The sequence below is a fragment of the Tursiops truncatus genome, chromosome 20 (assembly GCF_011762595.2).
Source record: "Tursiops truncatus isolate mTurTru1 chromosome 20, mTurTru1.mat.Y, whole genome shotgun sequence".
Classification (NCBI taxonomy): domain Eukaryota; kingdom Metazoa; phylum Chordata; class Mammalia; order Artiodactyla; family Delphinidae; genus Tursiops; species Tursiops truncatus.
Window position 1 is genome coordinate 40336848 of NC_047053.1, and position 20689 is coordinate 40357536.

General features: G+C 53.7%; 2 protein-coding genes across 4 annotated transcripts; one reads left to right on the forward strand and one right to left on the reverse strand.

Moving 5' to 3' along the window:
* The first annotated feature begins 591 nt into the window (after positions 1-591).
* NAGS (N-acetylglutamate synthase) lies at positions 592-6466 on the forward strand. Its single transcript, XM_033847911.2, has 7 exons — positions 592-1017; positions 1584-1858; positions 1973-2186; positions 2487-2667; positions 3221-3392; positions 3491-3673; positions 4877-6466. The coding sequence occupies exons 1-7, from the start codon at positions 592-594 to the stop codon at positions 5028-5030; spliced, it is 1605 nt and encodes a 534-aa protein (XP_033703802.1). The 3' UTR covers positions 5031-6466.
* TMEM101 (transmembrane protein 101) lies at positions 6448-20632 on the reverse strand. 3 transcript variants are annotated; one of them, XM_019939464.3, is made up of 5 exons: positions 19619-20632; positions 9754-10119; positions 9247-9427; positions 8214-8360; positions 6448-7495 (listed from the first exon to the last, which is right to left on the reverse strand). In XM_019939464.3, exons 2-5 carry the CDS (start codon positions 9888-9890, stop codon positions 7187-7189), a joined length of 774 nt encoding a protein of 257 aa, XP_019795023.1. In that variant the 5' UTR covers positions 9891-10119; positions 19619-20632; the 3' UTR covers positions 6448-7186. The 3 variants fall into 3 exon arrangements, with proteins under 3 accessions (XP_019795023.1, XP_019795025.1, XP_073653798.1); XM_019939466.3 differs by lacking the exon at positions 19619-20632 and adding an exon at positions 16451-18779; XM_073797697.1 differs by lacking the exons at positions 9754-10119; positions 19619-20632 and adding an exon at positions 9590-9747.
* Between the last annotated feature and the right edge of the window lie 57 nt (positions 20633-20689).

Below are 20689 nucleotides of genomic sequence, written 5' to 3' on the forward strand. Positions count from 1 at the left end.
CAGCTGGAATTTATAACATTTTGTTCTCTCTTTATTTGTAAGACTTTCTTTCGAGTGATAATGGCCTTCTAGTTACACTCCTGATGTGGATACATTTTAAAATTAAGAAGTTCATTTTTAACAGGACAGAGGCATCCCCGCCCTCCACGCTCTCACTCTTCCCCCACCTCTCCCCCCAGTCTCCTCCCTCAGCCAGGCGTCAACTGCAACCTGCTCTCCCCTCTTGCCCTAATCAGACTCCCCCTTAATCATTCAAGACCCCGCAGAGCGCCAAATCCACCTGTGGGTCCCCTGAGCCCTTCCTGGAACCGGCCTTGGCAGCAAATTAAAGACACCCAGCCACCGTTTATCTCTGCCTCGTGACTCTCCCTAGCGGGTTCCATCCCCCCACCCCAGGCGGGGATCCTGTCGGCGCCGCCTTCTGACCCATGGCCTGACCCTCCTCAAACGCACCCGGAGGCGACTCCGCGGCCCCCGTCGGCGCCCCGCCCCGGCAGTCCCAGCCCCGCCCCGCCGTAGGTTAAGAGGCCCCCAGAGGCAGGAGCTCTGGACAGACGGTCACTTTTGGGGGGGCGAGCTGGTTTGGTTGTCATGGCGACGGCGCGGTTGGCCTGGGCCCTGCGGGCCGCCCCTGCGGGCGGGAGGCTGCGCGGCCCCCAAGGCACTGGGGGCGCCCGGAGGCTCAGCGGCAGCACGTGGCGGCGGGCGGCCAGGGGCACCAGCCCGGGACGCCGGCTCAGCACCGCCTGGGCGCCGGCCCAGCCCGCCCAAGAGGAGGCCGAAGGCGCCGTGTACGACATCCACTCGCCTGCAGCGGAGGAGCCGTCGTGGACACTGCCCCCCGCGCCCCCGGTGTCCCCCGACTCCCCCGGGCCCCCGGCCGGCCGCTCGCTGGTGCAGCGGGACATCCAGACCTTCCTGAACCAGTGTGGGGCCAGCCCCGGGGAGGCGCGCCACTGGCTCACGCAGTTCCAGACCTGCCACCACTCCGCGGACAGGCCCTTTGCCGTCATCGAGGTGAGAGAGCCCGGCGTCGGCCGGGTCACAGACAGGGGACGGGGGTTGTGTAGCGACGTTTTGCCAGGCATGGCAGGAATACGGACTCTGGGCAGCGGAGCCAGGAAGGGGCTCGACGGAGCCCAGACGAGCGCCTGGGACTGCGCGAGGCTGTGCGCTCCTCGAAAAGTCTCGCGCCCAGCCCGGGTGAGGAGCCTCGGGTCCCCAGCCCGTCAAACGTGATGCACCAGAGAAGTCCTCCCAACCTGGGCGCAGTTAGGGGTTCAGTTGGCGGTTAGGGAACCTGGATAGAAGCCGCCTGCGTCACCCCTCCCCCTATGGTGTCCTACAGTCCAAGGTCGCAGGGAGGAGCGGAGGGAGGAACACTAGTGTGAGATAAGAGGATGGCAAGACCCAACGGGGCAAAGGGCGAAGCAGGTGGGCGCAGGTGGCCAGAAATGGAGCCTGACAGCTCCTGGGCAGGGTGGGGGCCCCGAGAGGGCCCTGAGGACCCGGCTGTAGGAGCAAGCGGGTGCAGCAGGAGTCAGGGCCGGTGTCGTGCCCGTTGAACGCCCACTCCTCCGCAGGTGGACGAGGAGGTGCTCAAGTGCCCTAAGGCCGTATCCAGCCTGGCCTTCGCCCTGGCCTTCCTGCAGCGCATGGACATGAAGCCCCTGGTGGTCCTGGGGCTGCCCGCTCCCACGGCACCCTCGGGCTGTCTTTCCTTCTGGGAGGCCAAGGCACAGCTTGCCCAGAGATGCAAGGTGCTGGTGGACGCCCTGCGGCATAATGCCGCCACTGCCGTGCCTTTTTTTGGCGGCGGGTCGGTGCTGGGCGCTGCTGAGCCAGCCCCTCATGCCAGGTTAGTGCTGACCCTGCGTGCCCCTGCGTCCTCAGATCACGCTACTCCACCAGCCCAGCCCCAGACCCGCGGGTCCTGGAGGCAACCTCCTTGAGCACCACGTCTGGCCCCCAGCTATGGCGGCATCGTCTCGGTGGAGACCGACCTACTACAGTGGTGCCTGGAGTCGAGCAGCATCCCCATCCTGTGCCCCATCGGGGAGACGGCCGCCCGCCGCTCCGTGCTCCTGGACTCACTGGAGGTGACCGCGTCCCTGGCCAAGGCGCTGCGGCCCACCAAAATCATCTTCCTCAATACCACGGGCGGTCTGCACGACAGCAGTAACAAGGTGTGTCTCCTCCTTTTGGACCCCACTCCCCGCGACTCTGCGCCAGGCTGAGCCCCTCTCTTAGGTCCCCTGCACGCCTCCCAGACGGGCCCCAGAGTCACTCTCTCTCCAGCCGCATGAGTCGGAAATGGAGTGTCAGGGAAGGACTCAGCCTATGGTGCTCAGATCTGAGTCCCTTACTGGCCAAGGACTTCGGGAGGAAGTAAGGGAAAAGGGGTCAGTGAGGAGAGGTCCGTGGGGCGGGGGCACAGTCCTTGTCCGGCTGCAGGTCGGAGGCTCACCCCCTCGTCCTGGACACAGGTCCTGAGTAACGTGAACTTGCCCGCCGACCTGGACCTAGTGAACAACGCCGAGTGGGTGAGCACCAAAGAACGGCAGCAGATTCGGCTCATCGTAGACGTGCTCAGCCGCCTGCCTCACCACTCCTCGGCCGTCATCACCGACGCCAGCACGCTGCTCACCGAGCTCTTCAGCAACAAGGGTGAGGGCCGGGGCGGGGGGTGCGCCGGGGTTTGGGGAGCCAGGAGAAGCGGCTTCCTCTCCAGACAGTAAAGGCTTCCTGCTCTTGCCAAACCTAGGGGAGGTGAGCAAGGAGGTGGACGGCCCTGGGCTAGAACTTGGGTGGAACTAGACAGATGGGAGGGACTTGGGTGGGTGGGAGGAACCACAGACCCAGCGGAACCAAGTGGAATGGACAGAGCTAGGAAACGTGGGCGGGGTTTGGACGGGTGGGCGGGACCAGGGGCGGGGGAGGGCAAGGGTAGGCGGGACTAGGAGAGGTAGGTGGGACTACAGGCGATAGGCGGAACTTGAGGGACAAACTGCCTGGGGAAAAAGCAAATCCCTGAATGAAAATCGCGCATAAATCTATGCAGATCTTAGGAAGCGTCTCACTATGGAGAGCTCCCAAAGAGAGTAATTGCCCCACTAGCCCCTGTCCTATCTGGAATCCCCATCAGGCTGCGCAAACGGAGGAGCGAAGGGTACCTGGATCTCGGGCCGAACTCACCCCTCCTCCTCCATCCCACCCCCAGGGTCCGGGACGCTGTTCAAGAACGCCGAGCGGATGCTGCGAGTGCGCAGCCTGGACAACCTGGACCAGGGCCTCCTAGTGAACCTGGTCAACGTCAGCTTCGGCAAAAAGCTCCGGGACGACTACTTGGCCTCGCTGCGCCCGAGGTTGCACTCTGTCTACGTCTCTGAGGGGTGAGCCTGCGGGCCCCAGAGGGCAGGGACCAAGGGACAGAGCCGGGGAGCTTTGGACCAAGGAGAGGTCCCAGCCTGCCTCTCCCCCGCTGCGCCAGGTACAACGCGGCTGCCATTCTGACCACGGAGCCTGTACTTGGGGGCACCCCGTATCTAGACAAGTTTGTGGTGAGCTCCAGCCGCCAGGGCCAAGGCTCCGGCCAGATGCTGTGGGAGCGCCTGCGGCGGGACCTGCAGACGCTTTTCTGGCGCTCCCGGGTCACCAACCCCATCAATCCCTGGTAGGTCCCGCCCCTCCCGGCTCTGGGCTGGGCCCCGCCCCCACTCTCCTCTCCAGCTCTGGCCAGCTACTTCCGGGGGACCACCAGCCAGGAAGGCTGGGCCTCCCCTTCTTTCATTAGCCATTCTTCCCCAAGGGAAATGGCCCGCTCAGTGTGGCCCCACATTCCCCAGGGAGTGGACCACACACGGAGCCTGAGATTTCCCTAGAGGCAGAGCACACTTAACCCGGCTCTGCCCGGCTAGGGTAGATTCCTTGAAGACAGTCTCCACCCGGGAAGCAGCCTGCCTCTCCCAGGGTCTGCAGAAATCCAGCACCTCAGGGCTCTATTCCAGGCCGAGTTGCCAAGCTCCGACCCCAGGCCCACTGCATCTCCAGTGGAACACTCCCTCCTCTCTTTCCTTCTGCAGTTATCACCTCATCCCCCACTACTCTGCTCTGTGGGCACCAAGAAGTGAACAGGAACCCCTCCCCGGGCTGCACAGCCAAGGCAGTGTGCAGAGAGCAAAAGAGGGCCTCACTCTAACCCTCCTAGCTGTGTGACTCTGGCTAGTTAGCTAACTTCTCTGAGCCTTAGCTGCTTCTCCGTGAAAAAAGCATACCACCACCAGGCTATTGGCTAATGCTATAAGGATAAAATCAGATTACACACCATAGGTCCTAGCAGAGTGTCCAGCATGTACAGGCATACCCCAGAGATATTGCCAGTTTGGTTCCAGACCTCCACAATAAAGTGAATATTGCAATAAAGTCAATCACATGAATTTTTTGGTTTCCGAATATATATAAAAGTTATGTTTACACTATACTGTAGTCTATTAAGTGTGCAATAGCATTATGTCTTAAAAAAAAGTGTATATACCTTAATTTTAAAATACTTTTATTGCTAAAAACTGCTAACCATCACTTGAGCCTTCAGTGAATAATCACCTATTTGCTGGTGAAGGGTTTGAAATATTGCAAGAATTACCAAAATGCAACACAGAGATACGAAGTGAGCAAGTGCTGTTGGAAAAATTACCCTGATAGACTTGCTCCACACAGGGTTTCCACAAACCTTTAATTTGTAAAAAACGTAGTACCTGCAAAGCACAATAAAGTGAAGCGCCATAAAACGAGGTATGCCTGTAGTAGGTCCTCAGAAAATGAACCAGTGAGCAGTGAGCGCTGGCCTTGCCTAAAACCTGTCTCCCACCTCCACCAGGTACTTCAAGCACAGCGATGGCAGCTTCTCCAACAAGCAGTGGATCTTCTTCTGGTTTGGCCTAGCCGACATCCGGGACTCTTACGAGCTGGTCAACCACGCCAAGGGGCTGCCAGACTCCTTCTGCAAGCCAGCTTCTGACCCAGGCAGCTGACCCTCTCTACCAGCCCTGCAGGCCCTGGGACAGCCAGGGTGGACCAAAAGCCATGCCTGCTGAAGGTGACCCGAGGCAGCCACAGGCCGGACCAGGCTTGTTGGCTGAGTGAGCTGCAGAGAAGGCAGCAGCCCCTACTCTACCCTGCCCAGAGGGGGGCACCCAAGTGAGGACAAGTGCAGGAAGGAGAAGGGCCTGCCCAAGACCCCCTCCTTGCTCCAAAGCCACAACCAGATGGCCTTGAATTTTCAGTGTAGGGATTTGGGGGGAGGAGGGCTTGCCTTTGAGGGCTCTACTCAAGGCTTGAGGGTGGGCCAGTGTCTGTGGTCTCTGTGCTGTTTTGAGGCTCCCTTGCCCAAAATATCACCCACATCTGCCTGATATTCTACCATTCGTTTTAGTTCCTTCGGGTCTTGCAACTTTTCAGGAGACCTTGATTAAAATGCAAATACTTGTCTGAAAGTCAGCTCACACTTGAAAGGAAATTAGCAGTGACCCTCTGGAAACAAGATGTTGAGGGCTGGGGAACCTCTTCCTAGAGGGAAGAGAGGAGCTAAATGAGGCCGAGGCCCCCAGATGAATGCTGCCACCACCTCCCTCCCCCAGCTGTCAGCAGTCCCGAGAGACTCCCCTACCCCTTAGTTAGGAAACATCTTCCATGCCACAGACCAGACTGACAGCAGCCCCAGCTCCCTTTCCAGGCAGGGCTCAGGGCCAAGCCCAGACTTGGATGTTTTCCCCTGGGCCCCCCTGGAGGTTGTGTCTCCATCTTTGCAGGAAGAGAACATCTCAGACGGGTAGGAGTCCAAAGCCTGAGGTTTCGTTTCACATTTCTGTCCCCCACCGTGTGCCAGGAACCATACTGGCTGCTGGGGCTACTTTCTGTCAGGAGGTGTGCGGACGAGTAGGGAGAGGGTCACCATGGCGCACACACGGGGCTGCTGTGACACAACCCACCCCCAAGAGAGGGCTGGTGTCCCGTACATATCTGGGCGTGGGCATCAGACAGACCTGACCTGGAACCCAGCTCTGTGGCCTGAGGCAAGCTGCTCACCTTCTCTGAGCCTCCATTTCCTCACCTGTGAAATGAAAACTCCTCAGCCTCATAGTGACACTTATCAGTTCTCTCCCTCCAGCTGCCCTCACCAAAGGTTTCTTCGAAAAGACCTGGCACCAAATGGGGAGGAAAAGCTAAGCCACGAGAGGGACTGAAGTGAAAGGTCAAAGCATATACCACAGGGAGCATTCGGAGACTTGAAAAGAGAGCCAAAGGACTGTGGGAACTCTCAGAACAGGGGGAAGATCATGGGCGGATCAAGGTGGGGCTTAACCAGATATGGTATTTCAAGAAACCCGAGATCAATCCCAGCCAATGGCTAAGTGCCCCGTGGGGAGAACAGAGAAGCAAAGCCAAATGTCTATATAAAATGTTTATTTTCGGAGGACTGTGTGGTCTGGTGTTTGGGCGGGCACTCACCCCCACCAGGCCAACCACGGAGCTGGAAACAGAAGGCCAGAGGCAGGAAGCTGGCTGCTGCCTGTCCCACCCCTGCAAACCCCAGAGTAAACTGGGGCCTGCTCTACCCTCAAGGTGGGTGACAGCTAGTGCTGTTTCTGCCCCAGCACACCCTGAGAGCCCACATGACTTCCGTGGTGCCCGGCCCCTCTGCTCCTCCTGGGCCTGAGCCACGTGTCAACGTGCACACTCACTCGCTCTCAGTCTCAGAAAAGCACTGCGGAGCCTAGCTACATCTGCCAGGTTCAAAAAGGGCTGTTTCACATTGGCTCTCTTCCGGTTCTCCTCTGTCTCCCACTCTCAGTACCCCACCCTAGCCCTGCCTTACTCCCTTCCCTGGGACAGGAGACCCAAGGGAGCAGCTGGCCTCAGCTCTCCTCATAACAAACAGGAAAAAGAAACCTGTAAGGCAGAGTCATCAGGGCTCCCACCTCACCAAGGCCCAAGCCCAGGAACTGGGGAAGAGACCTGCCTCTTACCAACACACGCACACACATGCGTACGCACACACATGCACACAACGCAAGTGATCAAACAAACAGACCAAAAAGCATAAGTAAACATAACTGGGCCAGCAAGGAGGAAGGTAGGGTAGCCCTCACTGGCTCCCTGCACCCATCTCAGACTCCCGCTGTGCAACTCAGCCGTCGGTGGCCAGGATGACAGCGGCCCCAAAGATGCCCACGCTCTCTCCAAGGAGCTTCATCTGGTTCCAGAACTCCACACGCCGCGTGTTATGCCAGTAGGCAACGTTGCCATCAATGAGCAGCATAACCGGGGGCAGCAGAACAGCCAAGATCTGGGCAGCCAGGGTCACGTAGTAGCCTGACAGGAAAGCCAGGGCCAGGACGCCATACAGCACGAAGAAGAGCTGGATCATCAGCTCCCCGCCCGGGAGATGGTTCAGGTACGCCAGCCGGTCCTCCTTGCTGTGCTGCAGCGAGTAGGCCTAGAGACACACCATCCTCTAAGGCTCTCCAACAGGCTGAGGAGCCTGTCTGGGTAAGGCCACCCCTGGCATGCAAGCAGCCCCTACAAGGTGGGCTTCTGACTCCCCTCTCAGACTTGGGGCTTTCGGAAAGTAAAGCCTGTGTCTCCCCATCTGACTAGGGAGCTCCATGGGGTTAGGACCTCTGTCTCTCCTCACTCTGGGGTCTCAGAAGGGAGGAGGTTCCACGGTCAGACCGGGGCTCTCACCTCTGAATACAGAGCTCTGCACATGGGAGATGGTGCCCAGCAACTAAGATGAAGCCAAGTGACTTGGGGCCTGTTCACGTCCCCATCCACACTGGCCTCCCCGAGCACCAGGGAGGACATAACTGGCTACACTAGGCAGCCCCATCAGCTCCAAGTGGCAGAGTCCCATCTGGGACCTGAACTCTACCCAACCTCTCCTTTGTCCCCTCTCCCAGTCCTCTGGGGGCTGAAGCCATGAGAGGACCCGTCCCGCTTGCTCTTCTGGCTCTCAGGCTTGGGACTGAAGGATCAACCCATCCTCTTCTCTCCCCAGTGGCAATAATGCCGGAAGAAGGGCCTCTCGGCCAGGTCTCAGGCACTTGAAGGGCCCCCGAGGCCCAGAATTTGGCAGGGGCCACTGCCGGGAGCCAGGCACGGGCTCACTTCTCACTCCCAGTCAGGCACCTCCAGCCCACAGTCCCCCAACCTACCACGCAGATGAGGTAGATGCCCAGGAAGACCTGGCCGGTGGACTGGAGGGAACGGCTGCGGGGTTTCCGACGGTACAGCTCCCCAGCACCGCTGGCCAGCACAAGAAAGCCACCGATGATGGCAACTGTGCGAGAGTACATACGGACCTAGGCCGAGGTGAGGGGACCCCAGTCAGGACCTGAAGCCACCACACTCCTCCTGGCTTCCCGGAGCGCAGAACTGCCCATCTCTATACATCCCATTCCACCTGATGCACCCTCTTACCATTTCCAAGTGTGGTGGGCAGGTAGAGCAGAGATAGGTAATTTTTTTTTACCAGAAGTAGGAACGGAGGCCCAGAGGGGTTAATAAAATTGTCCAAGGTCCTACAGAAAGTAAGTGGCAGAACCCAGATACCAAGCGTTGCCCCCCTCCCCACCCCCAGGTCTGCACACTCGAAACCCAATGTTCTTTTTGCTATATAGTATACGCTGTTCCATAACTAACCATTGATCTCACTGTCCTATAGCTATTCACACATCTGCCTCCCCTGTTGGACTGACAGTCCACTCCTTGCGGGTAATGCCTTGGTTCAGGCTTATCTCCAAGCCTGTAGTGCCTGGCACAGGTCCTGGCATCTACAGGCTTAAATGCTGCCCTAGGATTAGATAAATTTCATAAAATCGGTTGGGTGGACCAGGTACTCTCTAAGGTCCCTTTTGCCCTAAGAGTCTGAGATAACTAATGGTTTAAAGGGTTCCGGGAACCAGGTGACCTGGGTTCTGGTCACACCTGTAATGCTAACTGTGGTGTAACTTTGGGAAAGTCTGTTTTGCACCTCTGGACCTCAGTTTCCACACTCTGAAGGGGAGGTTTGCGTGGTGTCTAAGGTCCTTCCATTCTCGCCGTCTGTAATAACCTCTACGCGCCTGGGGGTTCAGCCTTTCCAGGCTTCGCACTGTGCTCCTGGATAGCACCAGGCATCGCCCAACTGTCCCGGGCATTGGCTCCCCAACACCCCAGCGAAGTCCCACTTAGGGCCGAGGCGCTCACCTTCAGCCAGTCCCCGTAGTGGACGTAGCCCCCGATGTAGGCGGCGTAGGTACTAATGGCCAGCTGGAGTGCGGCCCCCAGAGCGAACCAGCGCCGCTTCACTCCAAAGGACATGAAGCTAGCGCACAGCACGGCCGCCCCCATGTCGAAGTACAGGTAGGGCACTGGGATGTCGGGCTTCCTGCGAGCCGGGAGGGGGGAAGGAACGAGGACAGCATGAAGCACAGAAGGAAGCGGGGAAAAGAGCCTTGAGACCCCTTAGGTTCCCGCAAGCTCCACTGCTTCCCCAAACCGGCGGCCCCTCTCATAGCTAGGACCCCCCCACACTCCGCTCCACGCCCACCTTGCTCCGGACCAGAGTCCCCAACAAGTCCAAGGTCCCAATTCCTCCCAGTCCAAGGGTCCCAACTTGTGGGCCGCAACTTCTTCCCCACCTCACCGCACCCTCGTTGCTGGGACAGGCCGGACCGCCCCCACCGCGTTCGGCGGCCGCGCGGGCCTGCTCACCGGCGCGCCTCGGCCCTCTCAGCGTACAGCATGAGCTGGCTGAAGCAGCCCCAGAACGGGCAGCGTGTGAGCAACACCGAACCCAACTGCATGATCAGCTGCAGCATCCACCGTCGCGAACCTATCTTCGACGCCATCTTGAGGAAGGGCAGTCCGCCGCGGCCTCACCCCGCGGCCCAGGAGGCCGGCGCGAGGACGCGACGCACAACTTCCGGCTCTCGCGGGGTTTTTTTCCCCCACTTCCGTCAGGAAACAAAGCTCTCGCTCTCTAGTTCTGGACCGAAGGAAGTGTTCTAGCTGCAGGGTTGTCTTTCCTTCTGCCCATGGAGGCTCAAGGGTCCCTTCTTGTAGCTGCAAAGTTGAAAACTAGAGTAGAGGAAGGAACAGTAAGCGAACTAGCCTTTGAATGCAGCTAAACTTAGGCTCCAACCCCTAATGCAACCCTGTGACTTTGGGCATATCGCTACACTTTCCAAGATTCATCTGGGAAACGGAGATGACGCCTATCTCACAGGGTTGTTGTGAGGTTTAAATGTGACAGTGTTGGTTCGAGCACATAGTAGGGGTTCAATAAATGGTACACAACACACACCCCAGAGGAAATCCCTCTGCTTCTGTTAAAGCTGAAAGTAGAAGGTTTTCCCCATAATTCAGAAAGACACATGCACCCCAGTGTTCATTGCAGCACTACTTACAGTAGCCAGGACATGGAAGCAACCTAGCCAGGACATGTCCATCAACAGAGGAATGGATAAAGAAGATGCGGTACATATATACAATGGAATATTACTCAGCCATAAAAAGGAACAAAATCGGGTCATTTGTAGAGACATGGATGGACCGAGAAACTGTTAAGAGTCTTTACAGAATGAAGTAAGTCAGAAAAACAAATATCATATATTAACGCATATATGTGGAATCTGAAAAAATTGGTATAGATGAACTTATTTACAAAGCAGAAATAGAGACACAGATGTACAGAACAAACATATGGATACCAAGGGGGAAAGGAGGGGGTATGATGAATTGGAAGACTGAGATTGACATATATACACTATTGATACTACGTATAAAACAGATAACTAATGAGAACCTACTGTATAGCACAGGGAACTCTACTCAATGCTCTGTGGTGACCTAAATGAGAAGGAAAACCAAAAAAGGGGGATATATGTATACATATAGCTGATTCACTTTGCTGTACAGTAGAAACTAACACAATGTTGTAAAGCAACTATACTCCAATAAAAGTTAAAAAAAAAAAAAAGAGGTTTTCCTAAGAGCCACTTGTAGAGAAGTGTGATCTTGGTCTGGCTTCCTTCTGTCCCCTGAGAGAAGAGAGATCTGATGTGGACATATGGGACAACTCAGGCAGTCCATTTCTCCAGCTCCGACGCTCCCACTCTAGCCCAAACTACCACCTTTTGTCAGTTTAGCTGCACCAGGTTTCCAACTGGTCTTCCCCACTTCTCCTTTGGTGCTGTCTGTTCTTAGTTCCTCTATTTTATGTTCTCATAACCAAAAGGCACCCTTCCTTTGAATCAGCACGGTGGCAATTATATATTTGTGATTTTTTTGTTGTCATTGATGACAAGATTAACACTAGACTGTGAGCTCCATGAGGGCACGGACAGTGTCTGGTTTCTGTTTACAATTATATCCTCCGGGCCTAGTAGACAGGATGCATTCAGGAAATGTGTGCCGAACAGATAAATAAATGAAAAGGTGTTACTGCTATTTCTTGCCTGAGGAATCATTTGCTGAATAAGTAAATGAGCAAAAGTTCTGGACACTCTGGGATTGCCACCACAAAGCCACCCCCACCTATCTTCCTGCACACCCCACCACCACCCTGCAACATACAAATTCATCTTCTGATATTCAAGTTAAGACTCTACAAGCACTTCCACAAGGCCATTTAATTCAGTTTTCATTCCCTGGGAAAGGGGCCTCCTGCCCAAGAAACATTTCTGACAATATGAATTTAAAATTCCCAATCAGCCAGTGAAAGCTTGGGACAACAAAACACCTTTTCACATCTAATTTCTTACAAAGTCACTAGGATAAAGCCTGGGTATGTGAGAAGGGATGTATCCAGGCAGAAAACTAGGGAATGAGATTGTGTGATTGCGGGGTGGGAAGACGCCAGTCAAGGGGAATGAGAAAAAAGACTGGGTTAAAGGTCATTTTGCCTTCCCCTCCCACCCCTCCCACCCCCTACCACATGAGGCAAGTTTTCTTCACCAAAATGCAGGCACATACTACAGAATCAACTTTCCAACTGATTTTCTTTTTCCAATCTCCTCACCCAACCCCGATTCAAACGGGACAAGACGCACAGCCATCGGGAAGGAGCTAAGGTGTTGAGAACTGGGATAGTGTACATCCACAAGATAGTTCTAGGAGCCTGCCTGGGTTGTGCCCACGGGAACAGTACCCTTACCCCACCTCCATCATAACTTTAGCAACCAGTTTCTGATCAAGTCCCCAACAGCAGAGGCCAGGGACATGTGTGAGGAAGGGGAAGGAGATGAGGATTAATGCTTTCCTTGTACCCATCCCACCCCAGTTCCCTCTGGTCTTCAGTTTCTACCTTTTAGTGTCCTCTTCCCCAAAGAAGTGTTGAGGACTAGGGGCCAGATCCCTCTTTTTCTAGGGCTGGAAAAGATGGCATTGTGCTAGATCGGGGGAAATACGTGAGGAGGGTGGTTGGCCCTCGGCCCTGAGAGATGAACACAGCCATTTCTCTCCCCTCCCACCATTCCTCCCACCCTGCCTGGGCAGACAACTGAGCCCCGAAGACTTCTAAGGACCATCCCTTTTCCTCTCTCACAGCTTCATCTTCTCCCCCTCCTCCAGCTGCCTCTCTAGAGGGCTCCCCTGCTCTCCAGTTCTCCTGGGGCCCCACCTGCACTTGCACTCAACCATGACCACAGCCACATTGACTAGAATGGTGCCCGATACCTAGCCAAGGCAGAGCTGGGGCTCCGCACTGCTTAGCACCGCCCCGCCAGCCGCCCAGGGCCACCACAAGTCATGCTACCCAGGTCAGCCACACACAAGCGCCACAGGTGGTCCAGCTTCCCAAAGGCCCACCGCAGGTCAGTCGCAGACCCAGGGGTTGCTGGTCAGCAGCAGCAGCATGCCTGCTGTCCGGATGCCCGCCACATCTTGAACTTGACATGCTGCAGCAGGCTGCCTACAATAGAGAGCTGGCCCAGCGCCTGCAGGGCTGCAAAGGCCTCAGCCTCCTGCTTGCTGACGTCGGTCCCAGCCAGAGAGCACCTCCAGGCTGGCGCCCCTGACTCACTGTGCCGGTTCCCAGCCAGCCCTGCCCGCACAGGTGGAAGAGGCCCCTGGCTCCAGCAGTGCCCAGCTCAGCCCGGCTGTGTGGCTCAGGTCCAGCTGCCCCAAGTTTCCCAGGCCCCACAGGCTGCAGGGCTCCAGGGTAGCAAGCAGGTTGTGATAGGTCTAGACAGAGCAGAGAGCACAGGGTGATGGAAAAGTCTGGGCACAGGTGAGCCAGGTGGTAAGGCTGAGGGCCAGATGCTCCAGGAAACCCAGCCCCTCAGCCAGGGCTCCACCAGCCAGATCCCACGGGACACTGTGAGAAAGCAGCGGCACCACAGTCCCCACAGGCCCTGGAAGGAGCCACCTGCCAGGTGGCTGAGACTACTGTGGCTCAGCTCCAGGAGCTAAACGGTCAGGGAGCCTGGGAGGGGGCTGAGCAAGTGGAGGCCCCCACAGTCCACACAGTGCCCAAGGCTGGGCAGGTACATGGTGCTGGCCACGCTGCCACCAGACTCCCAGCAAGGCCAATGCCACCATTGTGGCCACGGTCACCGTAAGGAAGGAGTGGCCACACCTGCCCCATCCTTGCCCCGTGAGGGGCTGGAGTGAGGGTGGCACCGGGCCGTCATGGATGCTGAGAGCCCACGCCACCCTCCTCCACCCAGGAGCCCGGGGAAGCACGGTGATGCCAGGAAAGAAAAATACACGCAAACACCATTCAGAGGTCGCGCCATGTTGCCAGGTCCCCCAACATGGTCTCAAGGTCACCTTCCCTCCATCTCCCAAGATTTTACCTGCTACCTAGGCTTCTGGCAAAAGCCAAAATTTCAGCCTGAGACCCCAGCAACCAGATCCCCCAGCCCCAGACACCCGCCCCCCCATTCCATTATTCCTACTAGGATGACAGACAATCAAGGAAGGCGGCCTTTTTAATCCTCTCGACCTTTTTTACTCACACTCCACACCCCACCTCACTTATTTCCCACACGATCGCAGGAGAAACGCTGCCTTCTCCTACAAGAAGAGCTTCAGCTAGATCCTGGCTTAATTTGGCCACTGAGGTCAGGGACTCAGGCGGAAGCCCTGGGCACTCACATATATTCCTGGCACTACTTGCTGAGTGCAATCCCAGCCCAGGAATGGCAGAGGAAGCTCAGCTCTAGTTACCTGCCTTGCTGGCCTCCTGCCAGAGCCCCACCCCCCAAAGCAGGAGCAATCAGCTCTCAGGAAGCCATAATCCTGAGGGTGGGGATGGAGGACAGGTTGAGGAAATCTCCAAGGCCTTTTGGCCTTATATCCAGGGGAGCAGGACCCTGCCCTGCTTTTCTAAGAGCAGGTGTTCCCCCCTCCACCTCTTTCTCCCTTCTGGAGACCCAGGCCCTCCTCTACTTCTTGTCAGGATGGCAGCTGGAGGCCCCTTGGAGCCCTCCCTCAAGTGAGGAAGCAGCCAGGTGTCTCTTCTTTCATTCTTACTTCCTGCCTAAGACATCTGGAGGCAAAGGAAGGGAATGCTCGCTCTTGTTCTCACTAGGCCAAAGGTCAAAGTACTCCACTCTGGCCTTCCAGGAGTACCCAGCATCTCCTTCTGAAACGGAGGGGTCTGGGGCCAGGGTACCCCGTGCTTCTGCCTTGCCCTGGGAGGCTAAACAAGTTACTTTCTCTCTAGGTTCCTGAGTGTGCTCACGAGCCCCACCCAGCAAACTCTTAAAGAGAATAATAATAATGGCCGTATGGAAGAGATGGTTACCAAGGGCCAGGCATCTCATTAAAGGCTTCATTTAATTCTCAACTAAGACACTCATTTCACAGATGCGGGAACTGATGCTTGGCAGGGCAAGGTAAGTTGCCAAGTCATACTGCTAACTAGTGGCAGAGGTGAAATCTGACATGACTCAGGCTTCTTTGAATCCAGGCAAGCGCCTAACCACTAAGCTACAAGGCCCCAAAGAGTGGGCCACTGTTTCCCATGCCAGCCAAACATCCCCCTAAGAAGTCAAGGTCCCAGGTGAATAATACAGATGATGCCCAGAATGGTAAGAGCAGCTGAGCCACCACCAACGTGGGAAATTAGTCTCGGCTTGTGGTTGATCAGACTTGAGCCCCTTTGAATTAATTCAAGTGTGATCTCGTTCAAGCAAATTATACCGGAAAAACTTGAGGAATCAGTCAATAATCTTTGAGAAAACATTACACACAGAGGGTTGCCAGAGACTAGAACTCAGCACAAGTTCCAGTTTTCAAAAGTCGATAAATGTAACAACAGTTAACAAAATTTAAAAAGAGCTCATGAAACAGGTAGTCTCATCAGTTACCGAAAGCATGATGGCCACTAGGTGCCCACATGAGTCTACCCAAACAAGTTTATTTCCCTTTTTGGTAAGAGTTGTCATGTGGCTATCACAGACAAACATCTGGATCTTATTAAAGTCTCTCATGATATCCCTTTAGATAATATGAAAAGACAGTTTATAAAAACTGGAACACAACGTTGGGATGGATAACTAGTATATTAGATTATAGCACCAAAATTTTTTAAAAGCTCTTAAGAGGCTGGAATAGTTGGCTAAAAATAAGCCATTTCACTGGAGAAGACAAGACAGCTCCCAGTCATATCTGCCTGTTTAGCTACTTCAGTGACCCTCACTCAAGGACATAAAGAGCAAGGACTAGAGTGCAGGAGACCGGAGCTCTAGCCTCAGTTCTAGAGCTGCTGCGTGGAGGACCAAACAGCGAGGTACAGCTATCACACGTTGCTTTTCAAAGTAATGAGCTCCCCATCAATGGAAGTGTTCGAGTAGGGGCAGCCTGTCAAGGATGCTATAAGAGTGGATATTTAAACTGGGAGGCAGTTTAAAACAAGCTCCAAAATCGTTGGCATTTCTCAGTGCTAGGATACCTGTGCTGAGCTTCGGACACCACACCTGGGCCACCCCTGGAACTAGAAGCATCCTGTCTAGAAGCACACTGTTCACACACTGCCTTCTGGAGTTACATGGCTGCATATCCTTCCATTAGCCAGTGCATGTGAATGACGGCACGACACTTTCATAAAGGTTAATCTGAGCAAGAACTGAACTGTATTTGACAGGAGCATGCATTGTAGGGGTCAAGGGACCACGGCTATAATCACTCCCCCTTGCAAACATCCTCAGCTGAATTCCCTTCTCCCACCACAGTACAGACCTGATAAACCTCCCATCCTGCTTACACCTAACCATCCACTCTCTGTGTCTACACCAAGTCACTCAATATGACTCACACAGTGGCCACGCGGTTACACCCTGATGCTTGAGCAAGCACCTCTGAAGAGCACTCAGCAATCTTAAGGTAGTTCCCTCACGTGTTTACTGAACCACTGGCCACATACTCCTTCACCCCCAGCTCCCTGCCAAATCTACAAACTCACCTGCAACGGTACTATCTTCTCCTTCCTTCCTCTTTATTATGGAGGAAGAGCCCCCTTCAATCAGAGGCCAAAACCCCTACTGCGGCCATGGATCCTCATCCGCTTCTCGGCATTCAGGACGAGGTCACAACTCCTAAAAGTCTAGCTCCAGCCCACTCCTCTCCTCTGAACTCCAAGCTCGTTATCCAGCTGCCCATCTGCCATCTGCTCTCCAGCTTTTCATGGGTGAGACAAAATAACAGAACTCCACTTTCCCACAAACCTCTTCCCCTCCCACTGTTGGCCATCCACTCAGATGTCATTCTTAGTTCCTCTTTCTCTGACCACCTTGCCCTCACATCCAATCTATTAGCCAGTCCAATCAGTCCTGCAATGTTTCTGCCACCACCATCTCTTCTCTGAACCACTGCAACAGGCTCTTAATGCCAACAGTCTTTCTACTTCCACTGCTGCCATCTAACATCAGCCTACATCCCCTGACAGCTTAAAACCCTCTAACACCTTCCCACTGTGTCTGAGAGCAGAGATTCCAGTCCCTGCTACAATGGCTACAAGGCCCTGCGTGATCTGGCTGCTGCCAAGTTCTCCATCTTGCTCACCAGGCTTCAGCCTCCTACATTCTAGCAGTTCCTGAACATCCCTAAGCTCCTGTCAACCTCAACTTTACCTCCTGCTGGTCCCTCTAACCAAGCACCCTTTGCTGGCGCCTTGTTCTTCAGATTTCAGCTTCAATTACATCTCAGGAGCCATCCCAGAATACTCTCTTTAGAGCAGTACACGTACCTCCCTACAGTAAGCATAAGCAACTACTTTAAGACTAACTGCTGCAGTCAGCATCAGGATTAGCTGGGGGAAAGGGAAGAGAGGTTGGTTGAGAAGTCACTAGAGAACTGCCTTACCTTGCCAGTTCAGGAACTTAGTTTTTTAGTCTTTTCAACAAAACTGGAAATTTGGGAGGCCACAATCTGACCTACCTTGGTCCTAGCTGCCAAAGTCTGCTCTGGAGAAACCTGGGGGAGGGCCCCGGTGCTGTTCAAGCTGGAACCCGGTAAACCCTCCTCCCCAGCTCCTCCCATGCTCTTTACTGGACCCTCATCCTTTTTCCAAATTTGACTTCAAGCTTTCCTCAAAACTCAGTCAGCCTGGACCACTTTTCATCTTGGCTCAGGCAACTCATCCGGTTATTAAACTGATGACTTTCAAAACTCTACCTTTAGTCTTACCTTGATGGCTGGATGCTAGGGAATAATACATTATCCTCGCCTTAGGGCCTCAAAATTCCTCATCAGACCATTTAAGATAAACCCAAATAACTATAATGCAGGTTATACATGCCACACGGTACGAGTGATATAAACAAATTGTAGGAACCCCTTTCCATTCTCACTGTCAAAGATGGCTTCACAGGTGGCACTGAAGCAAGATATTGCAGGAAAGGACAGAGAAGATAAAATAAAATAGAACAGATTATTGAGCTTGGAAGTAATCTTAGAGATCACCTAGCCCCCATACCTTTTACATGTATCAGTTCTAAGGTGCCAACTGATTAAAGAGTGCACTCTGCGGGCTGGGGATGAGGGAACTGGTGGGCAAGTTTCTTTTGACATGGTGAAGCACGCTGCATTTTCAGAAATGCAAGGGTCAGGGAGAAGGGTGTTAACATCTAGAGGATATGAAAGATGTCAATAATGTTTTGGGGGGTGGTAGATGGAACATATTTGACTTGCTTTCTCATTTTCCCGTAACAAGCCATGTCAGGTTTTTATAATAAAGAAGAACAAACCCATTCTGAAACTTCATTGCCCAGCAGCAGTCTATCACCAGTGGATGGCAGCCCAACAGCACCCCTTTTTCACCTGTAAAGTACTTCACGCCGTTATGTTAAACCCCTGAAGTCTAGGCAGTACATGACGATTTCACGTTTCTTAAAGGGGAACGTTCTGGCACCGGCGGCCTCCAGCAGGGATGGGAAAGCAAATCTGCCACGTAAACAATGACTATCCTCCAACCCAGATGACCAATCCCAGTTCCCAAACTCTTGTCCCCAGCCTGTCCCCACAACACATCCCGTACAATGCAGCTTCTAAGCTTCTAGTATTACACATTCTCAGTATCCTCCACATCAGCAGGACAGTAGATTCTATTTCTGTGCATGACTGAACGCCCTCTACATCTTCCTTTACCAGTATGTCTTATGGGAAAACAGATTTTTGACACACACACTCTTACCTTCAAAAATGTCAAGGAGGGCTTCCCTGGTGGCACAGTGGTTGGGAATCTGCCTGCCAATGCAGGGGACGCGGGTTCGAGCCCTGGTCCAGGAGGATCCCACATGCCGCAGAGCAACTAAGCCCGTGCACCACAGCTGCTGAACCTGCGCTCTGGAGCCCGCGAGCCACAACTACTGAAGCCCGCACGCCTAGAGCCCGTGCTCTGCAACGGGAGGCCACCGCAATGAGAAGCCCGTACACCGCAATGAGGAGTGGCCCCCGCTCGCCGCAGCTGGAGAGGGCCCACGCCCAGCAACAAGGACCCAATTCAGCCAAAAATAAATAAAATTATTTTTTAAAAAATGTCAAGGAGCCTTTACCATGAATCAGTGGTTCCTAGGCTGCAGCCCCTTAACTAATATTGAAGTGCTTGAGCAATATTCAATACACGAAACATAAATCAGCAATGAGCTGTTCAGACTTACAACAGCACAGATTCAGTATCAACTCACCGTGGTAAGGCTGTTTTACCATACTGACCAGACGCTCTAATTAGCAGTAAACCCAAAGGCATGTATGTGGTAGTGCGGTGGTGACCGGGTGCTGGGGTATAAAGGTATGTGTGTTTCAGGAGAAAGGAGAATGCCTCAAAACTAAGGAAACACTGCAAAACCCCCTGTACGTGTTCCACCATAGATGCAAGCCCTCTGCACCACATTCAATAGTTCAATGTTCTTTCCATCCAGGGCACAACTCCTGCCCCTCTCACCAAGCTCCTCTGTGTTCCACCCCAAACCTGGCTAACAAAGTGAACAATACACATACCATCAGTTCGTAAAGTCACAGGGAAGCACTAGGAGCCCACAAGTGCATAAAGCCTGGGGTTTGTCCCAGCGCTGCCACTGTGGGCAGCGGCAGTTTCTAAACAAGTCACTTAGCCCTGGTGGAACCCACTCACCTTCTGTAAAATGAGTGGTTTTCAAATTATAATCAAAGAAACTTCTCAGAGACTTCAGGGAAGAGGTAGGGATGAAATCTGTAAGAGACTGAGAGGGCAGGGCTCCGAGGCCCCCTATCTCTGCCCAAATGTTTTACATATTAGCCTCACTTAAAATGGCATCTAAACAAAGACTTCTAAAACAAAGCTGGAGCTTCTGAAAACCAGGTAATTCAATCTCATCTCCAGATTTAACAACCCCAGGACCAAGCTAACATGTATACTAACATTTACAGAGTACCTTCTAAGTATTAAGCATTTTAAATATCTTATTTAACCCTTCACATCAGTTCTAGGAGACGAGCATTAGTTTCATGTTTACAGGTGAGGAAACTAAAGCTTGGACAAATAAAATGACTTATCCACAGTCACAAAGGGAGGAAATGGAAGTGTGAGAATTTGAAGCTAACTATTTATGTCTCCAAAGCCTTTGTTCTTCCTTCCACACTGCATGTCTTTCCCACCATACTAACTCCACCTCTTGAATTGCTCAAAGTTCCCCCACATCATTTCATGAAATAAAACCAAAGAGTCAAAAGTGCTTCCTACCAGAAACAGTTGGTACCCACTGTCTCCCATTCACAGACCTAGAGACCAATGGGGAGAAAGTGATGATGTGGGACACGTGACACAGAGCTTCCTTCCAGGATTGCCATTTCCCATTAACCACGTTCACTTCTTTAATCACATCTCTCAGGTTTTCTAGACCTCGCAAGGGCGCCTCTCTTCTCCCTCTTTTATCTTCTCCAGAAGTCTACATTTCCATGCGGACTAAATCAAAGGCTTGGTACTTTAAATCAAGTTTTGGCCAACGGCAGGTGATATGAAAGTATACTTCTTAGTCTTCTCTCATTTTTCCTCCAACCAGTCCTATAACAAATGGTCTCATGTATGTACCCACCCCCTTTATTTCCTCTACTCCACTTACATGCAGCTCCCAACCCTGGATCCCCTTCTTAACTTATATACCTGGCACTGTTTTCTAGATGAGTTCTCAGTGGTAGAAGGAGAGAGGGTAAAGAGTAGGAAGCC